Here is a 21,675-nt window from a genome sequence, read left to right as displayed (position 1 = left end):
GTAGTAGTAGAGTAGAGTAGACGTACGAGTAGAGAGAGAGTAGATAGAGAGNGANAGAGAGAGAGAGAGAGAGAGAGAAAGGAATTCTCTTTCCGCTTTAAAAGGCAATGCGCGATTTTTTCGCTTTCTACGCTTGATTACATTCATTGCTCATTCTACGAAATGTATTCCGAAATCGAACAATGCAGTTTGACGGTACGCGATCGTGAAAGGTCACGGTGCTATCTTCCAGATGAGTCAGGGAATGTTTCTGTCGTACATAAATCATCTTATCGATCCTTGAAATTGCATTCCGAGCACTGAATATGTTATATTGTTCTGTCTACAGTTCGTCTAACTAGTGTTATTGTTTCATTCTATATACTTCAATAGTCCACATTTCATGTTTTTCAGAATCGCTGACATGTTATATCTTTAAAAGAACTTATAATACAACCATACTGACAAAATTTAATTAAAGAGTTATCGTGAACTGATTTTAGAAATCTTTCGCAAGATATTTCGAGAAAGTTACTTTCGTAAAAGAACGGGAAAAGTTATCTTCGTCTAATAAGCATTAAAAACGGCAGAGAGAATTTTCTCAGCGACGACATGCAATTGACTTGTCTCGAAACTTAAGTTCGGCCAGCAAGTTTTATGAAGTTGAACGAGTTTCGCGGAACCATATTTTCTTAAGAAGACGAACTATGGGTATCTATAAGAGATAAAATTCTTAAACATTATTAACGGAGACGTATATTAATTTAGTTATTAATCTTTAAAAACATAAGAAAATAGTCGTGAGAGAATCACTGCGTTCATAATTCTAGAATGGTGTAGAATAAGAGCAATACAAAGCGATTCATTCGGGATTCCTTTAAATTTTTCCAACTTTTTTCTGCATGCGCCTGGTTCTTCATTGATATTCCCTCAAGCTGTCATTTGTAATTTTTAATATGAGCACGTGCTCCTCTTGTTCAAAGGGTATATGATTCCAAAGGTTTCCTCATCGATTACCCAAGATGGAAAATAATAAAATTCTTTGGCCTTGAAATTTACATATCTCGAAGGCAGGATGCAGAGGAAATAACACGAAAATTGCAAGTTGCTTCCTCGATTATTAGCGTTTTTATTCTGATATTTTATTTTAGCTTTCTATACTTTTTCACGCTACATAAAAACATTATTATAAGATATAGATATTAAATTTAATTAATCAATATCAATTTATTTGCGATTAGTATTGTACGCTTGTATATAACTCTTCACGCTCATAAAAGAGGCAATGTATATTAGTAATATAAATATAAATCAAATATATACCTACAAAAATTTGAAGTTATTTTTTCCATATGTCGTTTGGCATAAAAGTGAATATTCGTATAGTATTTCAGCAAATCACGTTCTGCTATTGCAAAATTCTCGGTCACATGTTTCATCTGTTATAAATGTATAGTCTATAATAACTATATAGTCATGTTGACGTTTACTCATAAAGCATTGACAATTAAAGCTAGAGTTAGAAGTTAGAATGATAAATGTTGTAAACAACGTGCTATCTGGCACGAGATCACAGTGTTTGACATTAAAATAGTCGGTACAAGTTAGTATTTTCTTTTTAACTTATCACAATTTAGTTCGAACTTTTCAATATTATTGCTATATCAAATAATGTTCTATTACGGATTCTGTTTATTTGTTTGTTATTTTGAGGAAAAAACTTCCATTGTCACTTTAGTAATTCTCCAAAAAAAAGTAACTAATTGAGACCATGAATCGTTTATAGAGAATACTGAAGTAACGGGAATACAAAAGCTTTCTCGCAAATATATAAGAGTTACAAAAAATATTTTTTATATTTTCCCACTGTCAAGTCTTTATCCAAGATAATTATCCTGGCAGAAGCGATCGAAAATCATTCGCCTCTTAATCTGGTTCATCCAAATTAAGATTAACGTATGATAACGTTCATTTATCAAGTTTGTGACTTGTCAAATTCATGGCGTACGGTGACCGTGAGTTCGTGCTTAAATAAAATTTGCCCCGATACTTGGTATCAGCTGCGTAACCCATGTAAGCCTCAGGTTTCCACACGCAATTTGCCAAGATCCCGGGTCGCCATTTTGGGCACCGACTTGCAGGAAATCCATAAGGGTTCTCTACTGATTCCGCGTAATAACGCCACGCTCGATTGTGTCCACAGGTAACTAAAGAGAAAACAATGATTTATTTTTAGCGAAACTTGTGACGATGATGCTTCAAAACGCAATATTAACTCTCTAATGTTGACTCCAAAATTTGTAATATTTCAGTTACTGATAGAGTTTGTGAGACCCATCTCAAATACAGCACTAAATATTCTATGAATATTTTTATAAAATACCAATTCCTAATGTAGGAATATTTCAAACGAATGTTTTATGAATATTAGGATTGAATAGAAGTAAAGTAATATTACTATATTTTTATCATGTTTACTTATTTTAAAAAACCCTATTATAAATTTAAATTTCGTTCATTTTGAACAGTTACTGCTTGAATTTTATAATTCGTAGTGCTACGAATTTTTATTCCGACTAAATACATAGAATATTCTATTGAGAAATTCATATCCGTAATAAAAAGAACATTCATAGAATGTTTCTCAAAATATACAGTTAATAAATTGCATGTACATAGTGTACCAACTTTATAATATGTATAAGATGATTCAGACATATATAAAAATACATAGAATATTGTATAAAATATTATATAAAATATTCTATACATGTTCGTAGAACATTTATAATTGTGTCATTTAAATGTTATGAAGATATTATTAATGTTTGACAATATTTTCAGTATTTATTGAATGAGTACTCTAAATAAACATTTGTAAAACATTTCTATAGTATATTTATGTACTGGATTTAATATATGTCAATTAAAAAGCATCAATAAATTTTAAGAAACTCTTATATTAAAAAGAATGAATTGCTAAGTTTATTTTAATATTAAAGCAAATAAAATGATGGTTTTCTATAATATGTGATTTATTATAATATGCAATTTATTATACAATAATATATGATGATTTTCCAATATACAATATTTTACATTTTCAAAAAATTAGCGATTATACTTCGATAGAGCAAAATTTCAGTTTTCAAAATCTATATATTTTTTATTGCGATATAATGTTTTTTAACAAAGTTATGAATAATCAAAGTCAGAATTCTTTTTTTTTTTTACTTTAATCCGCGAATAACTCAGGAACAAAAAATTGTAGGAACATTATTAAAAAACGATTTTGTAGAGAAAACTTCAAGCTTTCATAATAGTAAAAAATTTTCTTAGTTTTGTTTGGGAACGCGATAGACCTACAAAGTTAGAAGAAAATTTTTCATTTTTTCAGCTAATAATTCTGTATGTATAAAAATTACCAAACTACATAAACTAAATTACATAAACTAAAAAATATAGTAAATTTTTGAAAATAAAATTTTCAAGTTTTAAAATTCTTTTTTAAATTTAAATTTCATTTTTAATGAAATTACGGCTGTTCTTATTAGTAATACAGAAAAACATCACTTTATTTGCATCAATCTAATAACAATAATTCAAGTTTTGTTGATGTAACATAAAGAATATAATTGAGTGGATTCAATACATCCGTCAGTTCTGGAGGGTTAAAAGAGGTAATGAGGTATTTCGAGAAAGAAAGATCTCGACAATAGTGAGAAAGCGTGCTCGACATCGTAATGAGTTACTCACTGTATTGATTTATGAGTCTCCTGAAGCCCATGCGAACGATGCTCTTCAAATCACAGCCAGGTTGTCGTCTCACGCCACCATTCGGGTAAAAATCGACGTGACCAAGTGGATTTGGAAATCCAAAATTGCCGCCATCAGTATGAATGACATCAACGAAGACAGCGTCGGCCCATGTCAAGTGACCGTCCTCACCGGTATTCATGTACAATGGATAAGCCGGGTCCAATCCAGTAATTCTACCTATCTAAAAGCGCGTTTCTCAAATACACACACACACACACACACACACACACATTTAACATATAGTCTGTCGGTCTCGTCGATATCGCATCTCGATTGAAACTCCTGGCACTAATGCAGTTCCGATAATGCGGCCTTCGATTAGTCGAGCAAACGGTGCAATGCGGTGTAACTGTGATGATCGTTATTAGCGGATTCTACAGTATCTAACCTTTCGAGGTGCCAAAGCTTTTCCCATAAAACCAGCAACTTCCGCGCCCAAACTGAAGCCGATCACATGAATTTTGGATAAAGATACAGCTTTCTGTGCGTCGAGCCAACTTATCATGTGTGCTAAGTAAGGTCCGACAACCTTGGCATTTCTCACTGCTGTTATGTACCATGGTAAGACTGCTAGTTTAGGCCAGTTTATCAATATCACGTTATAGTGCCCACGACGTAGATAAGCTGAAACAAAGAGTAAATTAGATTCATAAAATAAATGTTTAAATTATAAAGCTATATATTAAACTGTTATAAATTAATGAGAAACTGTAGAAACAAAAACTCTGAAAAATTAAAATCTTTGTACATATAAAAAAAGATAAAAAAGGGATCGTTCAATCGCTTCACTCGATAATGTAAACCGTGTTTATAAAAATTAAAAGGAAACCAAACAAGCAGAAAGTAAAATTCCTCTTTTTTAATCAAATAAACAAAGCGGTTTTAAGCCGCTATTTTTCAAAGCTGAAACAAAAGATAATTTTTATATCATAAAACTATATATCAAATTTTTAATATAAATTATTAAATAATAGAAAAATAAATAATTTTAAAATATTACAGCCTTTCTACACATAAGAAATATATCATTCAAAAAGAAAAAAAAATCATCGTTCTCTTGATAACTTGACCATAAACGGGATTTTTAAAAAACAATCAAATGAACAAGAAATAGATTTTTTTTAAACAAGAAATAAACAAAGACAATTCCTTTGGGACCACTAAAAATTGAATTGGATCAATTTGTGCGCTGAAGAGTGGAAAACTTCACAATTTACTGTGTAAGTTATGTCCACTATTCGTCATTCTGACAGTCTCATGAGGTTTAGCAAAGTAGATCATGTAGTTACTAATGGATTTAGCCTATTCGCTCACCATGAACTTTACGAGCGGAAAGAAAAACGAAAGCATGGCGATGATTTTTAAGAAGCTGTTTTCGCATTCAGAGCGATACGTCGCTGTAGCATCACGTGCCTACCAAGAAGCTGAAAATGGCCACATACATTTATCATCATCATCGAAGTTTCGTGAAACAAATTCAAATTTATTTCACAAATTTTTCAGATATTCTTAAAACTTTTTCCGTGAGTGAAGCGCTGTCGAGTTTGGCAGAACGCTATTTTTCCTTATGCATTTATGTCAAAGCCTTTTCCGCGAACAATAACTTTGTATGCGACATGCTGCTTATCGGTTTTGGATATTTATAAGGTACATACCATTTCGTATACTAATGGGACCTTTTCCTGAACTACTGTCGCTGTATCCGTGAATGTAAATAATAGTCGGGTGTTCATCGTTGAAATTACTCTTTCGCAGTGTTGTGACATCATTAAAATCCAATACATTCGGATACGTTGGATTCCGCCTGTCGTAGATTAATGCGAAACGCAAGAAAAATAAATGCAAGAAATTAATGCAAGAAAAATGTGCTATGATGCGCAAAATTTGTGGAATTTAATATAATCGATGATGATTCGTTGTTTTGCGGACTATCAGAAAACTAATTTTCAAATTCTAATTAATGATTAATTAACGATCTAGCTTACATCTTTCTAAACAAAACTAATAGATAAACAAAATTTCTAACATAATTATCTAAACATAATTATTATTAATTCCGTTTAATATCCTTAGTCTTAATATAACGATAGGTAACGTAGGATATTAAATTACAATTAAAGCGTTTGTGGAATAGGTACATTATTGCGTGAACAGTAATTCTGATTCATGCACATGTACCTGGTATACAATAGAAATTGGACGTCCCGATTCAATTGGATGGGGCAGCAATAGAAGCACGTACCGGTCGGAAGCAGAGTCAGATGCAATATAGTGTCCCCTGTAACAAAAGTGACGAGATAATACCTTTAACGGAAATTTGATGAACTAATCAATTTCAATCTCGCGATCATATAAGATGTATGTATTCTTCAATTGAAGGATTACAAATAGCAAATATTAAATTCAGTTTATGGTACTTTTATTTTTCAATTGATTCAGCCAGGTTAAAAAATCCATTTGATAAATATCGTCAGCACATAATATATTTCAAAAGCCCTATTGGCTCAACCCTCTACGTTTCTGTCTTCTGTATTAAATTGTGCATAAAGCTAACGACAACGACGGTCGGCCTCGACCAATCGCCGCGGTCGTCGTCATTGAACCTAGCGATGGTCACGTTATGTCGCGTGTCGTATGGCCGACGGAGATTGTCGGTGCGCGATACTCACCCTATCGAAGAATCCCTTTAGTTCCCCTCGTCGTGCAAAATGTTTGCACGCGGAACACAGCCAGGAACATTGCTCGGTTTCGCGGACACGCGAAAGCACTTATATTTATATAAAAGGTAAATATATTTCTAGCTGTGTTTCCTAACTGTGTTAATTTCCTTTGTGTTCATTTCATTTAATCCTCTGGAGTTGCCAATAGTTAATAGTTACTAATATCGTGAATGTATAAAGGCACTTCCAATGTTTGCCAACGCCAATAAATTAATAAATATATGTAAAATATATTATAGGAGTTTTTATACACCTACAGCAACAGTAACAATACCATACATAATTATTTATATTGAACGTAGCTCAATATTTAGCCAATGTATGCAAAGTTGGTATATACAATGGCTACTACAATGGCTGTTTATACCATGAATTTAGGTCGCAACCTATAACCTAAATTTGGCCTAAATTATTTAGGTCCTTTGCTCTTGTAAATACTTAAGAGAGATAACTTGACCTGGTAGAATTCAGTTTTTGGTGATCTGATCTGAAATAAATCGCCTGTAATTTCGCAGTGTAAATGCGCGCTATGCAATCATTTATTAATCAAAATGACATAAAAAATGAATAGACTATTTATTAGTAAGTATATTTTAATAAAAAATATACTTTTAATAAAAATAATCTAAAGTTGCAAATATAGCTTAAAGAAAATTGAATTGTTGACAAAGAAATTCATTCTTGACAAAGAAATTTATAATTGAATGAGTCTAATAAGGCCGGTCTTACTAATTTCGATAACTTAATTGGCCGATTAAATATTGCCAATTGCAAGATTTAAAAAAATCCTTTTCTGGCGAAATACCGAATACTCATAAACTAGTATATACTCTACTACTAGTAATACTCTCGGCTGATTCGCGATTGAGAAATTTGCCATTAAAAAGGACTTATGCTGTTATTATCACATCATTTTTCACAGCTGCCAGAAAATTAGGTTATGTTTTTAGTTTTGCAGTTGGCAATACTGAAATTTAATCGACCGAATAGCTTAATCGGAGTTGGTGAGACCGGGCCACAGATCCACGTCAGCTCTAGATTAAGATACGCTTCTTTGTCAAGGGGAATTACCGTCTCTTTCAATCATTAATATTTTAATAATCTACACAAAAGAAACAATAATTTTGTTGAAAGATTTAAAATTTTGTTGGATACAGATCTGAAAATAATTTTGTTTAAGCATCAAAATATTTTTTTCTGATTGCTAGAATATAAAAATTTTTTGCAGCATTGCTCATTATTTCTTATTTTCCAACATAATTATTTTGATGATTTAATAAAATTATTTTCTGTATTCAGTAAAATTTTAAATCATTCAGTAAAATCGTTTTTTCCAGTAGAATCTATTTCTGATTAAATTCTGATTGAGCTATTGTACTCAAATGAGTTAATCGAACAATGAATGTCGTAACTTCCATGTGAAGTATAAACTCAAGAAGAAACACACCAAAGCATCTTGTATCTATTGGATTAGAACTTAAGTTCGTAACATTACAAAAAATTCAAACAGCTCTAATTTCATTAAAAATGCACGAAATTTAAATTAGAAAAGGATTTTAAGGATTTATTAATTTTAATCTTTACTTTCACGGTTATTATGTCTTTTAAGTTTTTGTAAGTTTGATAATTTTTTCATACTGAAAATATGAGTTGAATAAAATGGGAAATTTTCTTCTCACTTTGTGGGTTTGTCACGTACCCCCCCCCCCCTCCCCAAAAAAATTGAGAAAATTTTCGACTTTTTAACACAATAATTTAAAGATTTTGTTAAAATTGTTTTAAAAATAAAATTGTTTTTTTAAATGCTCTGGATCTCTTATTACTGAGTTATCGCGAATTATATAAAAGAAGCGTTTTGCCTTTGATTTCTCATAATTCCGTTAAGAATCATTGTTTCGCAATTCAAGAAATATATTTTTAAAACTAAAATTTTACTCTAACAAATTGTCAAAATTTTTTTAAAAACATGATGCAAATAAAGTAATGCTACGAACTTTTGTTCCAATTCAATATATCTCGTTGTTTAATAGCGTGTATCAATACAACGTCAAGGAAAACATAAGAATAATTTGCTGTTTTTTCTACTTGGACAACGCACGTGATGTCGTGTTCCGATGTAATTAAGCTTGCACGGAAAACGTTAAGTGGCTGTCGAGTTTGCTTGTCCGCTTGCACTTCGCAGCCCGTTATACCCAGCGAGCGCTAGAGCATTGAAAAGAATGACTTTTTACGAAAATTTATAATCGAACAACAATTTTTATAATTTATGAAAAAATATTTTTTAAGTATTCACATTATCAAAAATAAATAAATAATAAATAAATATTATTATTACTCGACGGTACAGCAAATGTTTGAAATCCAAATTTTAACTCATGATATTTACTGGTTGCAAAACTGTATGTAACACACTTGAATGATCAAGGCAGAACAAACAATTTTTACGATTAGTGAAAGCCTCTAAATATAATTTACGACTTGGAGTGTGAGGATTTATTTCACGATTGCGTAACGGGATAATTAAATATATTTTCAAGTAGCCTCTTGAGAAATAGGTCACCGTTTACACTTTCGTCATGATAATTCACGATGCTTTTTTATACCTGGCTGCTCACGCTCAAAACATTCTACCGCAGAAAATCGTGACCAATGATTATATCAACGCGAGGATTGACGCTACCACAGGATCTGTTCGTGAAAGAAATTTTTATGATCGGAGAAACGTTATCTTTTCTAACAAACCGTTAGCAGGTGAACGGGGATAATATAGAGATTGGACTTTTGCAATGTCGGTCATCGTCTTATGCACAACCGTTACAGCAAAACGTTAGACACTTTTTATTATCGACATAATCAACATTACTAAGCAACAACTATGCGCCTTCGTGATTTGCACCGGTTTGATGACGCTGCATCGAGAATACATTTCACACGGCGCTATTCTTCGAACAGTGGGAATGTTTGCGGTATCGCCGAAACAAAGACCACAATATCTTTTAACGTGACAATCCTAGAGAAAGATAGATAAAGAGTTTATTAATCTTCACCGTATATACATTTTTTTTAGTCTATATGTGGCTCGTTAACGTGTTCGACGTGTTTTCTTAAAATGGATTAAATGATTTTAAAAAATTCATGTAATTTTCTTAGCTATTTCAAATGAAAGATTTGCACATAATTTTACAAATCTATTTGTTCAAATATTTTATTTTTGCAAATATAAATCAAAATGTGAGTACGATATATTTAAAAATGCGTAATTTTTGAATAAATCAATAAAATCTAATCATTAAAATGTATTTTACTTATAATAAAAATAGTACAAAGTTCGAAAAAGATCATTTTCTTATTTATACGATATGCATGGTCATTTATGTTCGCGTTTGGATTTCGAACATCCGTTTAGCGAGAAATAACGCAGCAATCACAGGTTTTCACGGACACCTTTCTCTAACCCTATCAGGATTGGATTAAAGTTTTTGTTATCCCTTTGCAGTAAAATTCTTGCCGCTCCCATTCAATTCTCCAACAATCATGTGTTCATATATATAACGAATAAGAAAAAAAAGATTTCTGCAAGGATAGAAGTAGCTTAATTTTCTAAGCTACTTTTATCTTTGCAGGAATCTTTTTTTTATTACGTATATAGTATGCATGTGTACATTTTATTTTTTACATTTAAACTTTACGTGCTTTTTTCATTAATTGTACAATTATAATCAGTTTCGTGATTAAGCTCTGCTGCAATACATAATAATGCTAGTTTTTCACTCGTCCTACAAACAAGGACCTTTGACCTAAACAGTTTGACATCATCATACAAAGAAAAATTCAAGATATAATATTTACATTCATACAGGAAATACAGAATAAGAAAATCTTGTTCGTGAGATATTTTGCATTCGAACGCTGATATTTCTTTTAGTGTGCGCAAATGTGCACCAAGATGCAAATGTGCACCAAGATGCAAATGTGCTAATATTCAATATCTAGCGTCACTTCTAGATCATCAAGATCTCTGAAATTGCATCCCTGGTAATGATGGTCTCTAATCAGAGAGTCGTATTAGCATCGTAAGATATTACGTGAGACAATCTTGAAATAAGAACGGATATGAATACCGACCGAAAATCGTGAAATTCGAATCTAATAATTGTTGGATAATTTTCTTAATCATTCGCGTCTAACAAAAAATGGTAGTTATATTTTATAACTTCTTTAAAAAAAATTCCGCCTCCCTCCTCCCCTAAACCTACCGTCTCTAGACATAGCTTAAATTAGTCTATAGTCTACAGTGTTAATTACACTCCGCAAGTTTTTTTAGGAGAACGGCCCGACTCACTTATTTTCAAAATATTCATAAAGGCCATTACGCATATTAAAATTTTAGTCGTAAAATTACAAATAAATCAATCACCAAATCATCAAAATTGCAATCTTTCACGTTTTAAAACGCTTGATTGTAATTAGGCGATATTCTTATGGTCTTACGATTACAACTAAAATTTTTCTACGTATGATGTCTTTAATTTAATTTAATTAAAAAATTGTCTGGATGTAAATGATCTTCGTTTACACAGAAGATTAATATCCTTTCTTTCAGGAAATTGTTTATATCGAGAAAAAAATAGTTTATTTGACTAAATTAATCAATTCCTGCGGCTAACGTAATATTTTTTGCAATAAATTAAATTATTTATAGTGCTTAAAGATACTTACATTAACATCAAATTATTAATATTTTTTTAAGATGCTTATTAGTATAAAAAATTATGTCAATTTAATAATTAATATGTGATATTACTATTCTAGTTTTGTTCATGATTGCGTTTCCAAGAGACCGAAAGATTTCACGGTTTGCAGAATTAGAAATGTATAATAAATTCATTCTGAAATATTTAAGATCCATTTTAGCCGAAGATAGTTTATTTCTATTAATTGATTTAATATAATTTACCTTTATTTCTTTTGAGATATGAAGAATATATGAACATATAATATGTATTTAAATCTACCTATTATATTTGATTTAGATATATATGTTCTTCAATGAAGGAAAGAGTCTAAAGTTGTCACTAAATTAATTTAGTTAAATAAACAATTAATTTAGTCAAATGAATAACTTTTTTTCATAAGAATATACAGATAATCGAAATAAAACGTATAAAGAAAAATAACGTAGAATAGGAAAAATAATATAAGAGAAAAGAAATCACAATTTTCGGCTAAAGATTGATTAAAAATATTAGCTTAATAATATTCATATGCAAATCTGCAAATACGTTTCCTTTTATAAAATGCGCGCCGATTCGATTTGTTGGACTTAAAACTCAATTATAAATTAAAGCTGGAAATAACATCATAAATCATATTGATCGTCAATTTAATAACAATAGCAATAAACCTCTTAAAACAGTGTAAAAAACAATTTATTTATTGCGATAAATATCCTACATTTCACAATCAGTCAAGGTTTGAATCTAGAACTCTTGACTTTCCGGACGTTTTATCGTATACAAAATAATACATATAAAATTATAAATACAAAAAATAAAATTCTTTCGATTTATTTTTTGATATTTAATTTCTACAATTAAAAATAATATAAATAATTCATAAATTATAAATAAAAAAAACAAAGGAGATAAATAAAAATAAAATAAAATAAAGCGATAATAAAAAATATAAGATACAAACAGAAACAAATAAAGAGCGTAATGAAAAGAAAAATAATTAATATAGTAAGAAATCAAACATACATATGAGCAGCCGAATGGAAAGACTAATGCAAGAAAGAGAGAAAGAGGCATTTCAAAATATCGTGCAACTCATAAATTATATTGTTTAAGACTCGTACATGAAATGAATTTTGCGGTGCGTTGTATTAAATTGCTATTAAGTTTAAGGGGTCACTGGATATAATAGTTGTCAACGACGACCTTTAACTTTAAGTCAGGTGAAAGCATGCACGTCCTCGATTCTCGCACTAGTTACACCGGACGACTTGCAATATAAAAAAAAGGGCCCGCACTTTAATTCTGCTGTGGAAGGCTCGAATTATCTCAAGAAAGGATGCCACGTGGCGTACCGCCGTATCAGAAATTTATCGTAGCGTACAACTAACCGCGTGAATGTATTTTCCGTATAGAATGCGTTACGCGTCCTGATTACCTGATTTCAAATTATATTAAATTTCTCAAGCGATCTTGTCCGTTCCGGTTGGATGAGAACCATAAGAAGCGATGCACCGTGCCGAATATGGTCACACCGGCTATTTACAATTAAAATAACTAATCAAGATTTGATCGATTGATAGAGTACAAAAACAGAAACAGGGTCCAAAATATTAAAAAAAATAATTATTTAATATTAAATAGTCAATTATTCGCTTGCGCAGTCGGACATATTACGAAAACAAATGCTCCTGTTACGAAATAGCATGTTTGCCAAATTCGTTAATTTCTTGTTTAACGAATCATCCATCATTGCTAATTACCACCAGAGTCCAGTTGCATTTGTGGCACTTTTATTACTCATTAACATCATTAGTATAAATCACGCCGGCACATGTACGGTCGCCTATAATTAATGAAACGGAATTGCGCTTAACACAATCATGCGCCGTTTGTATGAAAAATTCATGCGAATAATTGCATGATCTAATTTTGATCCGAAATTGATTTGTTTGATTTGAAGAGTATTTTTACGTTAAATATATATACATATATACAAACACTGTTTCTTACATCTGACTCTCACTCGTATATCTTCTTCTGAGTTAATTGCACGTTTTGATAAATTATATAGGAGAATATAATTGTATAACAAAATATTAGTACATACACAAGATTATCAAATATAATTATTGAGAAGAGTATTAGAGAAATATTAATATGCATTTAATTACTTTACAACATTCATGAAATTTCAAAATAACTGGCACTCGCGAAAATTAGAAAAAATATCAAACAAATTTGCACATTGATAATAATTTACCTCTTCGAACAATATACAAATGACAGAGCATAGGCACGAGAAAAGATGGGAGCATTGTCGAGCACCCGAAAGTTTCAAATGACGCACTGCACTTGGGAGCCTTTTACTGTATCGTCTTACGCCAGATTCGAGAGGAAACTGGCAGGAATCAGCAGTAGCTGATCATTTTGTAGTTGTTCTCATGCCTTTATCTCGTGAGCATAACGATCTACTTTTCTTCATGTTTAATGCTAACTGGTAATGCTAACCGTAACATGTTATGTTAGATAAAAATTGATGCGATATTATAAAGTTGTTTTAATTATTGCGCTTCCGGTTTGTGAAACTTTTCACATCGTTAGCTCGAGAACAAAAGAACTTTTTATTTGTGCGAAAATAATGTTCTTATTTCTAGAAGAGAGAGCAAAAGATTTTTTTTCTACATTTGAGAGGAAAGTGTAGTATTTGTGATTATAATTACACGATAAAATAATCATAATTAAAAATTCTGTTTCTCTATACTTATTATCTTATAATGTTAGTAATAATAATTATATTTTAAATAATAATTATATATTTAAAAAAAATATACAGGGTATCCCCGTAAATATTTAACAACGCTTAAGTGTAAATTTCTGAGATCATTTTAAAATGAAAATTCTAATACCAGAATATCGAGGAGAAATAATAATTTTTTAATTATAAACATTTAAAATCAGTAAATCCTACAGTCTTAATCTTTGTGTGTTCTTAAAAAAAAAGTTACCGAAACTGATTCGCCGAAGCGATCGTTAAATTTTACAGATTTTTAAAATACATAACTCGAATGGAATCATAGGTGTCATACAATGCAAAGTGCTATGACAGTAAGGACTTGTACAGTTAGCACTGAAATAATTATAATTTAAAATTAAATTATAGTAATTTTTATCTCACAAAAAAAATACCAGAAGTATTCATCGAGTTTTTCGATGCCAATTTTTTTAGTGATTCTTAAAGCCAAAACCAAATATATGTGACACGATTGTCACAGCGTCATTGTGCGGTTTTATTCTCGTTATTCGAGTTATTAGAGTTATATATTTTTTAAAATCTGTAAAATTTAACGATTGCTTCGGCGAATCGGTTTCGCATTCGAGATTCGGTAACTTTTTTTTTAAATGTATTTAATGTGTTTATTACTTCTTTCAAATAATAAAAATACTTACGGATATTACAATATAAATTTTTGCAATAATAAATTGCTATCTTTTGGATAGCAATTTATAGCAATAGAAACTGCTAACAATAAGAGACAATTAACATAGAATATACACATGAGGACAAGAATAATCCTGCGTATATCTTTTTTTTTAATACTATGAATATCGACATAAACACTAACAATAATCTCTGTCCTCTTCCTAAAAAAAATTCAGACTCTTAGTGACAGTCTTACAATAGCGTGTTGACAGACATTTTTATTGTCGGACCAAAATTAAATTACATTTGTTTATATAATATCACTATAAAAGAAATTGTTTTTCTTTTTCAGGACAAATTGCTCACAAAACTAGAAGAAAACGAACCAGAGTTGGCATCTTCACAGGAAGATGAGGTAAGAAACGAATCGAAAGTGATAGCACGAATAAGAACACATATTTTCTTAAAGCGATATTTGCAAGTTATAAGTTGTCTAATTGACTATTCTGAAATGATGAAATGAAATTGAATAGTGAAATTTCTTTTTCTCCTAATCGACTTTATCATAGATATAAAAAGAAACTAACTCTTTCCATCTCAATTGGCATCGATTAATACAGTCGTTATTTTTTTCTGTTAATCCTACACTTTGAGATTCTTTAAGATTGATTGTGTATGTTTTTGTCTTCTCTATATCTAACATATATTTTTATCGATATCTATATTATTATGAAATTCATTTTTATATATTCATTTTATTTATAAATATACAAAGCATATTTTTTGAAAGATTACATCAAAGTCTTCGTGCCTACCATAAAATATACTTCAAATTATACATTCATAAAATTTACAAGATATTTTAAAAAATAAACGCACATTTTATAAATTATAGTCTATATTAATATAAACATTATATAATTCTGTAGAATACTAAAGATATTGTATCTATCTTCTCGGTTCGTTGCGTAATGTTACGCTAGATTGGATCATTAGGCTACATGATGAAGAAAATAACAGAGTATCTGTATCGTGCAAAATATAGTCGGTCATCCGGAAAAGTCGCAATTTCCGAACGAATTGGCCGCCCAGTCGATCGCAAAAGTCGATTAACGACGATGACAAAGTGGCGGTTGCAACCCTTCGATTTCTAACATGTTCGCCCACTCTCTTGTCTCGAGTTATTAATATTTCGATTAAAGTGACGCCTAATTACGTTAAGTCGATTATGACAGCCTATCGCGGCAGCCATCCCGATTGCTAAACAACAACGTGTTACAGCGTTCTGGGATTTAATGACATTACACATGTAAGCGCGTAAAAACTATGTAAATAAAATAAAAGTCAGCTTCGTGATGAACATGAATAAAAGCGGCTGTATGATCTTTTCTTTTTGCTCTTCCGCGATTTTTTCCCAATAAGGGATAATTTTCCTAGTATTAACATATATGTGATTACCAATAAAGATTACCAATAAAGATTACCGTTCAACGTATTCGCATGCGTTCAATCAATGCGCCTCTTTATTTTTTTTTCCAGTGCGTCATATGTGTGAATGCGAGGGCGACGATGCAGACTGCGCCATGTGGGCATCGAGTAGTTTGCAGGTGAGTAAATGAGCTTAATGTAAGCGTAGATTTGCGCGTCTAAGTATTTTAAATGAATTTATTAATTTTTCAGTAATCCTATAAGTTAAGTTTTATTGAAATTGCGATATTAGGAGGCAGGGTTGGGTAGTGCTAAGTTAAAAAGATAAAAGTTAAGTTAAAAAGTTAATTAATTTTAACTTAACTTAGTTACATTTTAGACTCTTAACTTTTTAACTTTATTTAGTTACATTTTATCCATAACTATTTATTTTTATTTATTTTTTTTAAGTCTCAGACATAATACGCGGTAATAGCGATAGCTTAAAATGACATAAAAATTGTAAAAGAGAGCAAATTTATTAGGTGTTAACCATTGAAATTATAAATATTATAGTGAATTTGCTCATTTTTATGATTTTCACCTCATTTCAAATTACACAATCAAGTCTCAGATTTCAATCTGTCAGAAACCGTGTATTTCGATTTATCTAGTTTTTGATAGGTTGAAATCTATTATTGCTTATTATTAAAATATAATATCAATACTATCTTCGGCTCAATGGCTGTTCAGTGCAGAAGGATTCATTTTGTAAGACTGAAACCCTGGAATCTTGGAATAAAAAATAAAAAAAAACAAATTTAACTTTTAACTTTTCAATTACTTTTTTTTATTAACTTAGCTAATTAACTTTTAATTCAATTAATTAGAAATTAACTTGTATCTTAACTAACTTAAATTCTTTTCAAGGTTGTTAACTTTAACTTAACTTAGTTAAAAAAAAAAAGTTAACTTTCCAACCCTGTTAGGAGATAGTTCAAAATTAGGGAAGGTAGATAGATACACAATTTTCTTTCAAACAATAATCAAACATTTCTTTCCTAGATATTAGATCTACAAATCTTAAAATCTATTCTCTGTCACATTCACATAAGAAATAGTGATCTTGTGTTTTTCTTTCTCTACCATATTCTGTAAAAGTACACTCAATAATAAATCGCTTTAGCACATTGGAATTCAATGTCACGTATTTACTTTTCTATATTATGTGTTTTTTGATAATATAAGGTTAAATATTTTTTTTAACTGCTATTTTATAACATTTTTAGGAATCTTTCATTACATTTACAGAATTTCCTAATTTAAAAAATTGTTATATACACAAAAATGGTTATTTTCTATAGAAATATTGACTTTACAGAAATCAATATTTTCACATACACGCACACTAGTTTTTTAAAAATAAAATTTAAAAGTGTTTTATTTACTGAATGTATAAGATATTAATGCATTTTTTTACTTTTAATGTTTTTAATGTTTTTTATCCTGTAAATATTAATTAAAATTAATACAGTAATATTACACTTGTAATTTTACATTCTACTAATGTAACTGTTATGTAATAACACGTACATTATATTACATTTACATTGTTGTATGAAATTAATGTTCTATCTCTTTAATTGGTATTTAGTACTACAGTTATAAAAACTAGATTGGTTTTTAATTCTCCAAAGATTAGACTTTTTTACTTATAGGATTTCTAGAATGACCTGTTCAAATGCACTCTGTGTGCGTATATGCGTATGTGTATTTTCTTTTTATTACAATGAAAATAGGCAATAATTATTTTTCACGTTAGTGTTGCGACTATATTTAATCTATTTTACATTTTAGAAGATTTCTTTTAATTTTGGCTTTATTTATTTCGGCTTCATAACTGTTTTCACTGTTTTGCAGACGCTGCTTCGTCAAGACGATACAAATGGCGGTGTCTCAGAGGCTTTTGCCACTGAGATGCGTTATATGCAGAGCGAAAATCCTACGATTGAAGCAGACTTACATTCCTCCGCGTGATGTAAGTGATAATAGTACCCGTTTCATCTCAGATTTTTTGTATTTGGATACACACGTTAATTACTTGTCCCTCGTTTACATCCTTTAGCATTTAAAAAATTTCTTGAATTTATTTTTACACGCTATTTTTAATATTATACTTTAATTTTACACCGTTTCCCTACAACTTTGTTTCATTCGTGCATACAAATCAATAAATTTCACACTCACCACATGATCGTGACGAAATCACTGCTAATTGAGCGAAATTCTTAAATATGGCAAATATGGCAAATATGGCAAATTTGTGTAACACAGAATTTGTGTAACAAATTAAAAAACAACCTCGATAAATCGAAATTGCTGAAAATATTGTGCCGCATTCTAGATATCATTCATGACGCGCGTACCATCTTTTTTTACGTACGATTAACTGTCAAAACACACTATGTGTTTCGGCATGTTGCTAATTATTCTTTAAATATAAAATAATTTATACTCACAAAAATGTAACTTTTATAAATAAATTTTCATTCCAGTATATCATATCCAGAGAGCATCAAACATGTCTAAAACATGTCTAGAATACGCAACATAAACTGAAAGTAACATCAATATTATAATTTCAATATTATAATTTAATAAAACTCTACAATATAATAATAAATGTAATATAATACATAGCGTTACATAATAGTTATATTGTGGAGTGCGAAAATATAACATTGACATTATGTTACTTTCGTTACGTTATTTAAGTCAAGTTTCAACTGAAAAGACGTCATTAAAACATTTTTTTAAGACATCATGTCTTTATAATGTTTTATATCACAATTCCTAATTCTGGCAAGAAATCTGGATAAATCTTTAGACTATGGGATCCCTCCTCCAATAACCTTGACCTTGATATCCTGAGTGACCTTCAATAAGTTTTAGTCGTCGCTCGTTCTTTATTAAAAAGTTATTAACAAAAAAAAGTTTGAAAAATAACGTCTTATTTCGGCTATATAAGATCAGAAACTGTTCTAAACTATATACACTTACTGCACTCCACCTGTCCTATTGCTTAGTGGCGCACAGACCTTCCAAGCAAGTTCACTGCTTTAGCAGAAAATTTGTGTAAATATATAGTTTAGGGGAAGGTTAGGATTAGGTTAGGTTATTACCCATAGATATAATATATAATAACTTAATCCTAACCAAACTATGTATCGTAAACCATGTATACAGAGTAAAACAGGAAAACATTTTCTGTTCTAAGAACAAAAATTATATAAGAAAGTATGAAAGTCGTGCGCCTCCAAGCAAGGAAGAGGAGGTGGAATAGGAGTCATTTCTTGTGGAAAGTTGTAAAATATACTTTAAAGCACAAAATTTCTGTTTTATATAGTGAAAAAGAGATATTGTATACGTTTTTTCTTAAAGAGATATTGTATACGTTTTTTTTGTTAATAACTTTTTAATGAAGGCTTTTTAGCGACGGTTAAAACTTGTTGGAGATTATTCAGAGTCAGAACATGTCAAGGTCAAGGAGGGAAGATCCCTTAATCTAAAGATTTACCGAAATTTTGTTTTATAGACTTATTATTATAACCATTCTAGATTATTTCGCTAGAAGAAATACAAATCGATTATGCATTGTAAAATCATTTTTGTTGAAAAAAGCGCTTTCTCGAAGTTTGTTTTCTCAATTGTCGATAATGACTTGAGAATAGGTACAAGTTTACTCTTTGGCCATGTTGTGCGCTGTTATCGCGAGCTAGCTTCTTTCCACCTTACTTTTACTCTATATAATCTGTATTCTTTTCTATTTTATGAGTTACTTTTGGCTACAAGTTTATTTCTGCTATCGTTTTAATTTTTTCTGTTATCGTTTATTGTTTCCAATTAATCAATCAAAGAAAACTCATATCATTATTCAATTTCATTAAATTTAGAAAAAAACTCATGCAATGTATTTAGTAAAATTGTGATATCTCTGTGATTTCTTGACTTCCGATATTTACAATAATTTTAACTTATAGTATTTGCCGGGTAAATCTTGGATATTCCCTCAAAGCTCGTCAGAATATAACATGGGCACAGGAGCCGGTATGTCTAGATCTGCTAGCAGGTGGGGAACCGCAACTACTAGAAGTGTACCAGCCTCTGCCTCTTTATACTCGATGGCCAGCGGTTCGTCATCAGTTTCTGGTTTGTAATAGTCTTCATAAATTGCTAATAATATACAAATTACTATGAAGATTTAAATATATTATAAAGGATATACTACAAAGAAATATACTACTTTCAAATTTCAATTCACGTAGGAGTGTCTTCCGTTTCTTCGGCAACTTCCTCGACCGCGCGTAGCATCTCTCTCAGCAAACCGACTAGGGCAACGAGGATACGACAACCCACAGGCGCCACTCTCAGACGTTCCCAGACGCAATCAATGAAAATGCGAATTCAAGTTAGTAGCTTATCATAATATTCGATGTAAAATACATTTCATATTTTTTTATATAAAGTAAGTATGATAATCCGATTTCGAGAATGCTATATTTTTCAAAATAAATTTTCTAGAATATATGGAAAGAATTTTGCTGACGTTAGAAATTTAGATACAAATTTAAAAATAATTTGTAAAAAAAAATTAATTAAACTAATAAACAATTAAAAATTCAAACAGGATGAGCAATGTTATAAAAAATGTTGACATTCTAATGTTTGGACTTTCTAATTTTTAAATAAAATTATTTTCGAATGTATAAGGTATACTTCACTAAATGTTTAGATTATACTTCAGCAAAATCGGTTTTTTTTTCATATATGTATATGTAAATCGGCGGAATAATTAATTTATGAAAATTTGTAGTCATACCAAGATCCTATTCAACAAATCCCCGAAGAGGAGGAAAATTTGCGGGAAAATCGGGAACGCCGATTGCCCCCCATCCGTGAATTCCAGAGGGATTATCGTGCTGGTAAAGCCTCCACTAGAATCAGGTATCTTTGCAATCGTCAATTTCAGCAATCGACCGAGAGATTCGCCAAGCGACAGATTCGTGACGCAATTGACGCGTTTACAGATGTGCTCACAAGATTGTGACACAGATGGATATACCGCCGAGCTCAAGAAGCATATCCGCTATTACATCGTCGGCATCATCGGCATCGTCGTGCAACCGCGCCATGTCTAAACGACCAATGACAATGCCGAAGGTGTCGGTGGTCCAAGAGGTGCAGAAGTCAAAGAAAGAAAAGGAACAGGAGAAGGAACGCGAAAAAGCAGAGAAGGCCCGACAGAAGGAAGAAGAGAAGGCTGAAAAAACTAGACAGAAGGAAGCCAAGAAGCTGGCGAAGGAAGAGAAGAAGAGAGCGAAGAAAGAAACAAAAGCACGGCGAAAGGAAGCCGAGGAAGTTCCTCTTTTGACGGACTAAAAGTAAGGTTTGACTGATAGAATAAAAGTCTCATGACATCGAACATAATGCAGCTGTTCTAAAGAGCTTTCAAAGACTGACAGTTTTTTCGATATCTTATATCTTATATATATATATATATATATATATATATATATATATATATATATATATA

General features: G+C 30.7%; 1 protein-coding gene across 1 annotated transcript in view; it reads left to right on the top strand.

Moving 5' to 3' along the window:
• LOC105623823 (protein split ends) overlaps positions 1-21,521 on the top strand; it is a 30,760-nt gene extending 9,239 nt beyond the window's left edge. The window contains exons 2-8 of the mRNA XM_012205199.1: positions 15,028-15,090; positions 16,215-16,282; positions 18,003-18,120; positions 20,123-20,291; positions 20,408-20,550; positions 20,956-21,086; positions 21,170-21,521. Coding sequence (XP_012060589.1) covers positions 15,028-15,090; positions 16,215-16,282; positions 18,003-18,120; positions 20,123-20,291; positions 20,408-20,550; positions 20,956-21,086; positions 21,170-21,521 — 1,044 coding nt within the window. The remainder of the gene's footprint in view (positions 1-15,027; positions 15,091-16,214; positions 16,283-18,002; positions 18,121-20,122; positions 20,292-20,407; positions 20,551-20,955; positions 21,087-21,169) is intronic.
• Positions 21,522-21,675: the final 154 nt, after the last annotated feature.

Source organism: Atta cephalotes, assembly GCF_000143395.1.
Source record: "Atta cephalotes unplaced genomic scaffold scaffold00065, whole genome shotgun sequence".
Classification (NCBI taxonomy): Eukaryota; Metazoa; Arthropoda; class Insecta; order Hymenoptera; family Formicidae; genus Atta; species Atta cephalotes.
This window is presented reverse-complemented; position numbering and strand designations above follow the sequence as displayed.